The sequence below is a fragment of the Strix uralensis genome, chromosome 1 (genome assembly GCF_047716275.1).
Source record: "Strix uralensis isolate ZFMK-TIS-50842 chromosome 1, bStrUra1, whole genome shotgun sequence".
In the NCBI taxonomy this organism is placed as follows: Eukaryota; Metazoa; Chordata; class Aves; order Strigiformes; family Strigidae; genus Strix; species Strix uralensis.
The window spans coordinates 107,927,544-107,940,442 of NC_133972.1; the positions used below are offsets into that span (position 1 = coordinate 107,927,544).

General features: G+C 37.2%; 1 protein-coding gene across 9 annotated transcripts in view; it reads right to left on the reverse strand.

Annotated features, from left to right (window-relative positions):
* STX17 (syntaxin 17) overlaps positions 1 to 12,899 on the reverse strand; it is a 38,473-nt gene that overhangs the window by 3,286 nt on the left and 22,288 nt on the right. For all 9 annotated transcript variants that reach the window (XM_074876580.1, XM_074876588.1, XM_074876606.1 and 6 more), the window contains 4 exons: positions 7,966 to 8,182; positions 2,600 to 2,718; positions 2,467 to 2,517; positions 311 to 397 (listed from right to left, as the gene is read on the reverse strand). In XM_074876580.1, the coding sequence (XP_074732681.1) occupies positions 311 to 397; positions 2,467 to 2,517; positions 2,600 to 2,718; positions 7,966 to 8,182 (474 nt within the window). The remainder of the gene's footprint in view (positions 1 to 310; positions 398 to 2,466; positions 2,518 to 2,599; positions 2,719 to 7,965; positions 8,183 to 12,899) is intronic.

Below are 12,899 nucleotides of genomic sequence, written 5' to 3' on the forward strand. Positions count from 1 at the left end.
TTATTTTACGCTTATTTGATTCTTGTGAGCCAATCCCTGAATGCGCTTGTCTTTGCAGGTAAACCAAAGTAGCATCAGAATAGCATAAAAAAAGAAGCAAAAAAAATTGTATTTCCTAGTAGCCTGGATGTGATAGAAGATTACAAGAGAGATTGATTTTTTTTTTCCCCTGCTACCTGTGGGTTATTTCTTCCTTATTTCCTTAATTGCTGGCTCCCTCAGCATTAAAGATGGCAGATCAATTGGGTTAATACAGAGGATTGCTGGGAGGCAGAGTACCATTGATTCACCAGCAGGAGCAGATCCCTACCTTCCCCAAGTTTTTGGTTCCCTCTTCAACATTCACAGCAGCACTGTTGACATGGTCTTCAATCCTGTCAATCTTCTCCTGCTGCGACTAGATGCAAAGGAATTATGAGTGAGGTAACCTGCTGTGAAGCAGCAGTGAGCCAATACACACCATTTTAATGCCTGTAATCAGGGCTCCACAGCCGCTTTCATCTGCTACACACTGCAGCCGTGCAGCCTTAATGGTGGTTCATTAATAGCATCTGATAAACTGTGCTGAAACGACAAACTTACTTTAAAAAAAATCTTAACTATTAAGTAATACTATGGGGTGGGTATTATACAATGTGTTGCTGCAGTTAGAGAAAACAACCCAAAACATATGGTGTCTAAATCTTTTCTGTGAATAGATGACCTCGCATTCAAAGGGAAAAATAACCCAAACTAGCCTTTTTGTTTCCTGCTGAGTTTCACGTTCAAAAAAAATTCTATAAAGAGCATTTATTTATAAGATCAGTACCAAGTCCAACATACAAAACTGCACCAAGAAATCTAAACAGAAGTGTTTAATCATGACATTATAAAACACTGATTTAATTTTACAAATAGACTAGTGACAGTACTGAAAATGTAGTTGATGTTGCTCTGTATTTTACTGTTTGATTTTACAAAAACGTTCCAGCCTTTCCCCAAATGCAGTCAGATTCCCCAGCAGTCTCTGGAGCAGAAGATAAAGAGGTTTGCAGGTTTGTTTGTTCTTATTTTAATCTCAGCAGTGCCCAGGCTGTTTTATGTCACAAAATAATGAGATGGCTAATGTTCATCTTAAAATAAAAGGCATTCTGAACTTTTTTACTCTTTCTAATTCAGAAACTGCTGAATCCACCAACTCTGGTATATTCATCTACTATCCAATCCACACACTTTAGATGCTTGCTATTATATCTAATGATGGTAATCCAGAAAGTCCTGGGAACAGGAACTCCTCCTTTTTAGCTAAAGCTGCTAACATTTAGGCTACTGCATAAGAATTTTTGCAGTCCCTCTCCAGCCTAATGAATTGCAGTCTTTTTTTTTTTTTTTCCCTGTATGTGAAGCAGCACATATTCAGTAAAAAGGATAAAAGCTAGCTTATCTATCCCAACTAACTCAACAGCAAGGAGATTAAAGAACTCCTAGGAGATGAGAATTGTGGATTTAAATTCCCTGTGGCACAGGAAGAACTAAACATTGGGAACTGAGTATGGATGATGAAGACCTTTTGGCAGCTTTGTGAGAGCAGAGAAAGGGTGTGATAAGGGTGAGGGAAACTTCAGATTTTTCTAGTGCTCCTGATTAAGGGAGAAAAAGTATCTGAGAAACACCCACCCTGTGCAGTGAAGGCTTTTGTCACCATTACAATCGGAAATTGTAAAAATGAATGGGACCGGGATAGGTGTCTGCAGTCAGCACTGCAGAGCTTCTACTGAGGTTCAGCTTGTGGCCAAGGGCACTGGCTAGAACATCAGTAGTTGCTCTGGTGACAAGATCTTAGGAGCAATTACCAGCACTAGTGCTGAAACAGAAGACTATTGCCTCAAAAAATTACCTTGACAGAGCCTGAATCAACAGGAGAGCCACAAAGATACTTGTGGCAATGAGTCACTGATGTAGGGAAGGACAAGCTGTTAGTTTTCTAACCAGATGGGGCAGCTGAGTAGTTAAACTAAGGCTTTTGAACGTTCCTCTTCTGTAAGCACTTGAAAATCAAAAGAAAACCTTTCACCTTACTGCTAGACAATCTGATGTAAATATTATATGCATCACCTACAACTTGGAAAGCAGCTGATGTACCAGCTTTGAAACTAGGCGTATTTACTGCAGGTCCCAAGTAACAAGGACAGCACCTTCGTGCAGGCATCTCTGCTCTCTTTGGAGAAACTGCTCTGCCTCTACTGGCATTTTCCTGAAGTTCCCAACAGTGACTAGGATTTTGTAGTCTTGACTATTGGACTGAATAAATGTAGTTAATCTTATTCTGCTATTCTGTCACTTTGATCAAGTGATACTAGCTCAGTCTGAGTTCAGACTACGGGCAGAAGTATTGCTCATCTTTTTTTTCCCCCAACTAGGAGTTACCCATTCACCCTCTTTTTGTACAAAACTCTGTCTAGGATAGAATGCAAAATTAATACTTACACTGACTAAGAGAGAAAAGTCAGCCACCAACTGACTAAGGTGAATCAAGTCCTACAAATAAAAAACAAATGTTACTTTGTAATTGTTGTTAAAACAAGAGCACCGCCACGGCAGTAAGGGAGTTTCAACATACCTCTTCTAAAGTTTCCCAGGACTCAGCTGCGTTTTCTTCCTGAGGTATTTCGGGAAGGCGGGAGTAGATCTGGATTAAACTTTGGGAGCCATCCTTCACTTCCGTGTTATATAAAGTTTCTGAATGAGGAACGTGATGTTTATAAACAAATGAACTGAATCAGAAAGCAGGTGATGTGCAAAATTTCTCGCTTTTAATGTTTCTCAAGGATAAACTGATATTTAACATAATTCAAGCCAAGTACGGCCCTGAAAATGATCATATAGGGAAAAGTCTTACAGCACTAGACAGTTTCTTAAAAAGAAGTTATTGCCAAAGAAATGGATTCATTTCTATCAGCACACCTTCACAATCAGTTCTGAGAATGATATTAAATTATACTCCTGAATTCAAGGTCAGGAAATTAATTTTGTATCAACCGAGCTAAGAAAACTGAGCTTGGGACAAAAACTTCATTTACATATGACACATAAAAACACTGCACTTCCAAAACTGAACAGACAGTTATTCATTTTATGATTATGCTACCGGTTTGATTTTCAGCCATTTAGGACCAAAAGAAGCTGGAGGAAAAAGCTTTCAAAGTAAAAGCATTGAAAACCAAGTAACATGCTGCCCAGCATTCAGGGCTGGATCCAGCTGGGTAACGGTACTGTAAGGATGACAAACATTAGCAGCTCAGTGGTGTAAAGGAGATTCTCAAGTACCTTCCTTTCTAAATCACCTGGACTGGGTGCAGAAGACATTAGGACAAAATATGGTGGGAAAAATGGGGAATGAGGGACAACCAGGTGGCATGGAGGAGAGCAGATAAAATGGACACACACATACCTCCTCCTGTCAAAGAGCCCAGTCTTGAGCCACTACAGATGTAATGGACATGTGCATAATTATGGACAAATAATTAAGTGGTAATAAATAATAGTAACAAACAAGTTTGTCTTGTCATAGCAAGGATTAAGGAATAGCTTGAGAGTATGAAAAGGCAGACTGGAGAATGTATGTGTGTAAACACAGTGCAAAGATCATGTTAATTTAGACAGCTTCAATTTCTGAAGGAAGATAGCTACTTTTTGTAGGACACTGATGTTTCCTTCCTTGGGAGGGTAGTATCAAGAGAAAGCTTAATATGGGGAAGACTGGTTAGATATGTCTAACAATACTAAAGTGTAAATATTGCATTAAAATCTTCTTTAGAAATAATGAATGTGCCAAGGTACTGTAATATTATGTAACTGTTACTACAACAGATAAAAAACAATGGAAAACAAAAATAATCGTATTCATAATAAAAGCAGTAATAGTGCATGCTTATTCATGGAATTAATTTAAGATAAAATAAAAATGATACATTTTCTTAACATTTGTCCATTTCTCAACATTTTAATCCCGGTATCTCAAAATACATTAAGGACCTAATCTTCCTACTCCCAGATCAATAGAAGTCTAACATCAATGAAGCTGATGTTCAGCCATAATCACTAAGTAAGCAGAGTAGCAGAGTAATGACGAGTAAGTGATTGGGGGTTTTATTTTGGGCTTGTTTTTCATTTCTACCCTTTTCCTTTAGGAATCTAGACGTGGAAGGCACTTCCCCTTCTACAATCATCACCTGTTCTTCCAGAACATATTTTTGATTTATAACATCGATTAATTAATGTTATATACTCAGTTCTAAAATATTGCTTTTCCCTTTTCAACATACTTAATCACATATCCAAATGTGTGCATTTTTGGAGAAACTGATTCTGCTACATATTCTGACATTTAACATTGGTTTTGAGTATTTTATTCTGTTTCAATCCTTCACAATCCTATTTCAAAACCAAGTTTCTTCTGCCAAGAAAATTGTACTCTTCCCTAATCAGCCACATGCATGCTAAGTTGGTTGAAATTAAAATATTCATAATTCAAAAGCAAAAAGAAAGCTCACTAAGCAAAATTGCCTCCTTCACAAATCACCTTCCCTAATCTGGTCTGTCCTTAACAATCTCTGCTGACCTATTGTAGAAAAAGACATCCTTCAAAGTACATAAATGATACTGAAGTTTTGCATGACACACATTCAAGAGAACTTAAAATTGTAAGTAGGTTTATGCTGTTATCATTTTCTAATAACTAAAAATTAGTGAGAAAAAATTCCTCAGGAAAATTCTTTACTCACTTCAAAAAAATAAGGTAAAGAACAAGAAGGGTAAGAGAAGGTGAAGTCACATTTGGGATGAAAGCATGAGTAAGAAATTTATATTCACTAGTTCATGTTTTATCAAGTCTAACCAATTTTAATAGAACTGAGAATGGAAGTGGCTCCACCAGTTCACTTACAGCATCTCCACAGAAATGCAATAATACAAAACACCTCTGCAGATTTCATAGAGCAGCTGCACACCTCATTACATGCAAGATAAAATCTAATGCTTTGGAAGATTCAATATGTTGCTTAAAAGATTTTAGTAATTTTAAGAGTGGAGTCTCACCTTTTGTTAATATTTGTTTAAAATGCAATTAAATTCCATTTCTATTGGACCTCAGCTGAGGATGATGAAGGGGGGAAGAAACTACATCATATCACTGACATGCCTTCTAAATGGGCGATTTGAATTTGTAAACTCCTTCCTCCTCTACCAGATGGGAAGCAACATGCTACAAAGAATGGGCATACTGAAGCTCCTTTGATTAAGATCAGCAGCCAAGATTTGCTTTCAGGACTGCAGCCTTCAAGCACAAAAGAATAGGCAATATATTGCATCTGTGTTAGCAATTCAACAGAGCTGCTTTCACAGGCAGGCAAACTTGAAAAAAATGCTTGTTTAATTGTATATTTCATTTTAAATGGGGTGCTTTATTTCCATATTCTTGAGTAGACTTGCAGGAGCATGTCATTCCAGTAACATTTTTCTGTTCTTCTCATCCCAATCTTTCTGATCAATTACTTGTCTTTCTGAAGTGCTGTTATGCTCAATGTCCTCCATACTTCAAAGGTATTTCAGATTAAAAAAGCAGTCCTGTTCTTGGAAATTAAACTCTAGTTCCCATTTACCACCTATGTAACTATTAGAAAAGCAATAAGCCAGGACAAGGCTTTTCCAATGAAATACCAGAATGTATTGAGGACAACTGCAGCAAGTTACCAAAAGAAGAGATATTTTAAATTTAGTTCTGATCGTAACAGAGAAGAGCTCACAAAGAGCCTGAAAGTAATGACTAATATGGATGAAGGGCATCACTGAACACCAGAGTTCACTATTCTAAAACTCAAGAGTAAAAGACTGAAGACAATGAGCTCCCCCCAAAAGAGATATCAACAAATTCGGCAAACTGATTAATAGAAACTGTGGGGAAGTTCGTACAGGATAAAGGCCTGCAGAAGAGCTGGCAGACACTAATAAAACAGGCTATTCTGAAGATGACAGCAAATTGTCCTGATGCAGAAGAAAATGCTTCTGTCTTCAGCAAGAGCTCTTCAATGCCCTGGATATCAAGAATTCGACACACAATTAAGATGAGTACTAGCAATAATATAAGTATGGACAGTTAATATCAGAAAGACTAGGACACAAATAAACTGCAACTACCAGGGGACATAAATGGTAGCAAGAAAGTTTCTATGAATGCTTTTGAAGTTAGAGAAAGACACAGGAAGTGTAAGTGCATTGCTAGGTTAAGAACGGTAAGGATGGACAACCCAGAGAAAGATTAAGTCAGTCTTTAAACAAACAGGTAGCTGTAATCAGATATTTGAGGCAATTCATTTAAATAAGAAAGGATAAAAGGGACCCTTAAGTCCTGAGGGTTTGATGAAATTCACTCTAGAGCATTTAAGAAACAGCCTCTGAAAGTTCAAGCATGTTTCTGAGAACTTCAGTAAGGGGGTCCCAGAGGACTGCAACAGAATGGATTCAGTTATTACCTTCCTTTTCAGTGGGGAAAGAGGGTGCAGCAAATAGCCAGACTTTGAACCCACAAAGATATCAGGACAAACTACTGAACAATCAACTACAAGATGTTGAAGGTGTTGAAAAAGCCAAGATTCATATGTCAGAAGCCAATTAAGTCTTTTTCTATTGGCTTCATAAGAAGACAGAAATTTTTTACAATGAGGGTGGTGAGGCACTGGTGGAACAGGTTGCCCGGAGACTTTGTGGCTGCCCCCTCCCTGGAAGTGTTCAAGGCCAGGTTGGACGGAGCTTTGAGCAACCTGGTCTAGTGGAAGGTGTCCCTGCCCATGGCAGGGGGGGTGGACTATTTGATCTTTAAAGGTCCTTTCCAACCCAAACAGTTCCGTGGTTCTATATTTGATACATCTTGATGTTCATAAGATTTTTTGATACTACTGCACATGACCTTCTCGAAAGCAAGCCCAGTCTTCAAATCCACTTTTCTTTTCTCCCTGTTCAACCATTAGACTCACTAGCCTGTTAATCACACTTTAAAGAGTTCTTTATGCAGCAACAAGGGTCATGAAATCAAATTTGATAGCAGGTTCTTCTACAATGCCACTGACTGAGAATACTCTTTTGATTTTAAGACACGTGAAATTTTGAAACATTTTTAAACAATACTGCTACTGCAGCAATCAAACTAATTACTGTTACGTGGAAGGATTTAATCCTGATGTAACCAACGTTCTCATAGATCATTAGCAGAGAACACTACCAGGGCATAGTAAGGGCTTTCCCTGAAGACAGAATGGTAGAACAAGGAATGAAAGAAATTTTGTGCAAAAAGGAGGGAAAACATGTCTGACTTGTAGCATGTTATAGTGTGTTTTCAAAATTTTTTCTTTAAATGCATTTATACTGTTTTCGGCTTTCTTTTCAGTTCCCAAGTTAAAATGCTATAGGAAGAGATGTTCTTTATATAGAGACTTGCTCTTTTCCACATATTTCAGCAGTGGTGTATTATACTGTCTGTCATATAAAAATTGTATTCTTCTTGATGGTGCAAGCACTAATTCAGTGAAAATGGTCTAAATGATTACTTGCACATGATCAAGTGATTTGCCGGGGGGGGGGGGGGGGGGGCGGGGGAAGAAGTCAAACTACTGTGAAACATGAATGTAAGTATTCTGCTTCCTATAAACAAAAAGTCTTCTGCTTCGAGATCCAACACTATGGGATCTTTCTCATGGAAGGTCACAGCTATTTTAATTTCTTAAGATACTTAATTAGAGCATTCTACACTTATCAAAACTCAGTCACAGGTCATAAGAAAAGTGTGGTGTAGGGAAAGAAATCCACTTCTTGATTAACAATTATTATTCAACTGAAATCTCATTTGTTTACTTCATTTATATCTGGTCAGAGAAACTGCAGACTGGATACCACAGTATAGACATAATAGATACAGAAATGAAATTCTACTACCTCCTCCTACAGTTGCAGATCTGGTTAAAGAGGCATCCTCCTGTCCAAGTTGCCTTTTAAGTTCTTCTGCAGATTCAGAATGGAGCTGCAGGAAGTCTTTTATGGCAAATGAAGCTTCCTCTTTAACGGGATTTATCATTCTCTGCAGAACTGGGATGTCCTCCTGTCGGACTCGCAAACAGAGTTTCTCCATCTCTCTCATATTGGCACGGAGTTGCTGTAACAGTTTTAAGAGTTATTTTGTAGCTTACTACGTAAGAGCACCAGATAGTTTCAGTGGTATTGACGCAACTATCATCTTGATTATCTTTAAATAAGCATAAAAATTGCCATATCTAGTGTTTTAATAAACTAAGACAAAAAAAAAACTCCTCAAAAGTCCCAGGTTTCAAGCAATCCCTATGTTCCAGGTCACTTCTACTCTACATCCATTTTCTTTTCCAGACTGTATTGTTTGACTGCAGCTGGTTCACCTGTCAAAGATCCCCTCAATTGCTGTAAAAACCCCATGCTTCCAATAACACAGTAAATCCTCACCTTGAACCCATCCTGGGTCTTCCAGACTCTTTATTTTGTGACCGAGTGCTATTCACCAGTCTTTTATAATGCTCTTGCAGAAGAGCACCAGCGCTCTGCAGAGAGGGGACTTGTCCTCACTAAGGAAGCTCAACCTAAAGATGATCCCTTCTGAGTAAATGACCCACCTCCTACTCTTCCTAGGGCAGATGACAGTCCTGTAGCCGACAGTGCTACCGATGAGACAGTGATTTAGTCAGCTCAACCACAGCTCAACACTGTCCAGAGAGGAAGGCATCTGTACTTCCAAGCGCTTCTTACTCAGAGGTACCACTACATCATAACCAAGTCAGTCATATTTTTAATATTTGCTTCTGCTTGTGAGTTCACTCAGTTCTCTGTCTATAAACAAAAAATAAATGGGGGTAGCAGCTCCCAACACAGCAGTCCCTACACAGTGCAGTGAGGCATCACTGGGACATATTGTTGAGTCTTTCTGGACATGGCCTACTTTCCCGAAGGGAAACTAAGCTATCTGCCCCAGGAGAATAAGAACCAAAGATCAAGGAAGAGATGGTACCTGTTACCTTCTCTGGCAAACTAATTTGCCAGTATCAGCCAACCACAGAACAAGGCAGAAATATTTTTGAAGCCATTTCCATTGATATTATGATTTTCTTGCTGTCAATTCTATACTTTATCCACTTCAAGTGGGGTTTCAATTAAAGTATTTAACTAATTAATTCACTATGTAATTACTGAAGTTATTTAGGTGTCTCTGATCAATTTAGGCCTCTGCCAAAATATTTACCCAAGTTGCAACAAAAATAATATCCAAATAAAGTGACTGCTTCTCAAAATTTGCCTTTTTTTTTTTTATAATAAGCGATCATGGTGATTACAGCACTTCAGGATACAATCATTCGCAAGCCCCAACTACCCCAAAACTATCATTTTCATTTTTTAAAGACAACTTCAGGGATGAAAGAGAAGGATTACCTCTTCTTTTTTTGCAATATATATATTCTTTTTTCAGAAGAAGGATGAATATATTTGTTTGATTGGAATATCAAATATAATAAAACACAGAAATATTTCTTTAGTTACAAGAGTTTTGAGAAGATATAAACTATTCACAACTAGCAAAAAGAATCTGTGTGCAGGCATCTCCTGTGAGATAAACTTCTCTGTACAGCAAAAATAGAGGGGGTTTTTACTGCCTAGGCTTTTAAAATCTAAAAATGCACACAACTTTTCTTTTTCTACAAATGAAAAGAAAAAATTTATAGTTTAAATTATACCACTTATTGTTTCAGGACAGAGTTTTTATTGAATTATAAAAAAATAAGACTAATAAAAATAATATTTATTGCATTACATTATAAGGTGATATAATAAATTATATTATTTATTGCACTATTTACTAATTGTTTTGAATATGCTTCTCACAGCAGAACAAGAGAATGGATTAACACCAGTCAGTGGTTAAAAAGAGAAACATTTTCTTCATGCAAATCAGGTACAGGTAATGCCTTAGAAAGGCAATATTGCTCACCTGGAAAAGCAGGAACTAGATGGAACTTATTTTATTTATATAAGCTAGTAGAATTAATTTTTTTAACATGTATGAAAAAAATAGTAGAAATGTAATTAGAGAAGAGAAATTAATTCAATAACAAACTGAAGTAACACTGCACGAGACATATTAGGCAACCAAAGAAAGAACTATTGATTTGTAAAAAGAATTTGTCAAATTACCAAGAGTATATTCTATTGTATGCTTAAATTAAGAGTACTACTAGCCAATTTAGGCTGCATTATTTAAGGCTAACCCCAGGCAAAACCACTGATTAGCAATAAAAAAAAGGGAGATGCAAAAAATAACTCTGTAAGATATTGAGTTGAATAGAAACATGGTACCCAACAATTTTGCTCATACATTTCTCATCTTAATCCACCTTGCTCTTCCTGTTATCTTCCTCCCATGGTCTTCCCATAAGTATTGAAAAAGGGAGAATGTCATCACTGTCATAGTCCACCACATGCCAAAATTCTCGGTTTATAAAATCTTGGAATTTCATTTAAAAGACAAAACAGGACTATCTAGACACAACATTTAATTATCTATTTTGTGAGAATTATATGCAGGGGACCAAATGAAGTTGATCCTGCTGTTTTGTTACAGGAAACAAAATTATTATTATTATCCTGTCTTTGGCCATAATGGAGACAAAAAAACAATACGCCAAACAAAAACATGTTATGAAACAGTGACAATAGTGAGTTTGGGATGAGCTAATAATGCTTCCAAAGCATTTTTTTAAGAAAAAAAAAAAGGAAAATTTCCCTGTTGAAATTGAGTTAAAACATAGTTCTGCTCGGGATTTGTACCACTGCAGCTGCAGCTGGGGCAAATTAACAGTATAGCCAATGCACAAGTATAATGAAGTTACTGTGCAGTGACCAGCACAACCACCAACTTGCTGCTGAAGCATTCAAAAATCTTGAACAGAAGTTTCAAGAAATACAAACTACTCACCCTAAGGAATGGTTAAATCAGATGCTCACTTTCACTGCTCATTATTACCTTGCTGATCAAAGAGAAATACTTGTGAGAAAGATGGAGGAATCAGATGATGATATTTGCCTATTTGGTAAAATTTAATTTTAGTACCTCTTCCTTTGTGGTTTTGGAGAGAGGACTCTTGTTGCATTTACTGTCAACTAAATGGAAGCTAAACGGATTCAGCCTAGCAGGAAAGGTGAGGTCCGCCACAAGAAGACACATCTGAGAGCTCACCAGGGTATAACATCATAAATGTTATGGATATGCAAATGACTGACTTCTTTTTACAATCATTTTAATGGGACAGAGTCTAATTTCTGGGTAGAGCATGAAAGTATGTCACCCCCTTCCCAACTGCTTCCGCTTTTAAAACCAAGCTTGCTTGGTGAGGAAGGTAATACAAAATTCTGTTTGCATTTATGGCAACTTCTGGGTTTTGAACTCACCACATTCAGCCCAAAAGACACTGAATATTTCTTCATAATATTTGCAATTTTTGTCTGTTAACTTCCAAACCCAAATAATGGTCTTTGTTTCAAATGGCCTTCTCGCAAAAACTGTAGGGAAATAAAGCTGGCAAAAACCTTGGGAAGTCATCCCTTCAAAGCATGAACTGCTGTGTCTATTTTATTTCTGACAGTTGTTTATCTAATCTGGTCTTAAACCGACTTATTTTCAAAGAGCTACAACCTCCTTGATTTTATACTGCAAGAATTCATTATCCTAATTGCTATAGTCTTTTCCTCATGCCCAACAGAAATCTCTCTTGCCTCAGTTTAATCCAGATATTTCTAATCCTCTCTGTTCAAAACAGAGAAAGACAAACCCTGTCCTCTTTGCAACCATCTTTGCCATGTTCGCAAACAGACAGCACGCCATTGTCAGGCATTCTTTGGGCAAAATAATTTGTAAGTCTTTCCAAATAAATCTCGTTTTCTCAATTTCTGACCATTTTCATTGCTCTTCCTGAATACTCCCTAATCAGCCCATAGCTTCCTTTAAACTGTGGTGACTGGCTGGACTAACTATTCTACCTGGGATCCTACTACTGCTGACCAAAGAGATTGTATGAGAGACTGCACTCACTACTCTCCCATTTATACATCCCACTACATTATTTGGCTTTTTTGTATCACTACCACACAATTGGTTCACTTTTACTCTGTGTCCTTCTGCAGAGGACTTCTGCAGAAGTGCTGCCCCAACAGCTTCCCATCCTGAATCTTGTACAGCCAATGATTGCCCTTCTCCTCATCCAAAAACATACTGATTTTTCAGGTCTTTTCTCAACATCATTATGAATTCTAATTCTGTTCTCTCAACCAGAACCCCTTAGTCTCTCCCAGCTTTTTGCTGTTTGCATATTTTTGCTATATAATGAAACTAACGTTAATATAGCTGTTATATAGTGCTTTCATTTCTAGGTCTCAAAGGACTTTATTTGAGTAAGGTTCACTGTTCTTCTTGAACAGATGCAGAACTGAGGTAGGGTCACAAAATCTGAGCCCAGTTTTCCTAAAGTGTCCACAAATTCGGAAGTAAGCCTGGGAGATCCACCAGGATGGTGGATTCACTATATTATGTGAACAAATATAATGGATTTTTTTCAGAAAAGTAAATGAGAAGAGGCATGGTTTTCACAAGTACGGTGAAAAATCTATTGACTCTATCAACACATCCAAAATGGAAAGAAAAAGAAATCATACATAAGGAAGTTGCACTGCTTTTCCATTCTTTTCAAAATCTTTACAAACACATTCAATAAAAAATAAAGAATAAATTATAAATTTCTCTCAGGAAGTAAACTACAAAAGGAGACAAATGAGCCAAAGGAGGGCTTAATTTAATTTTT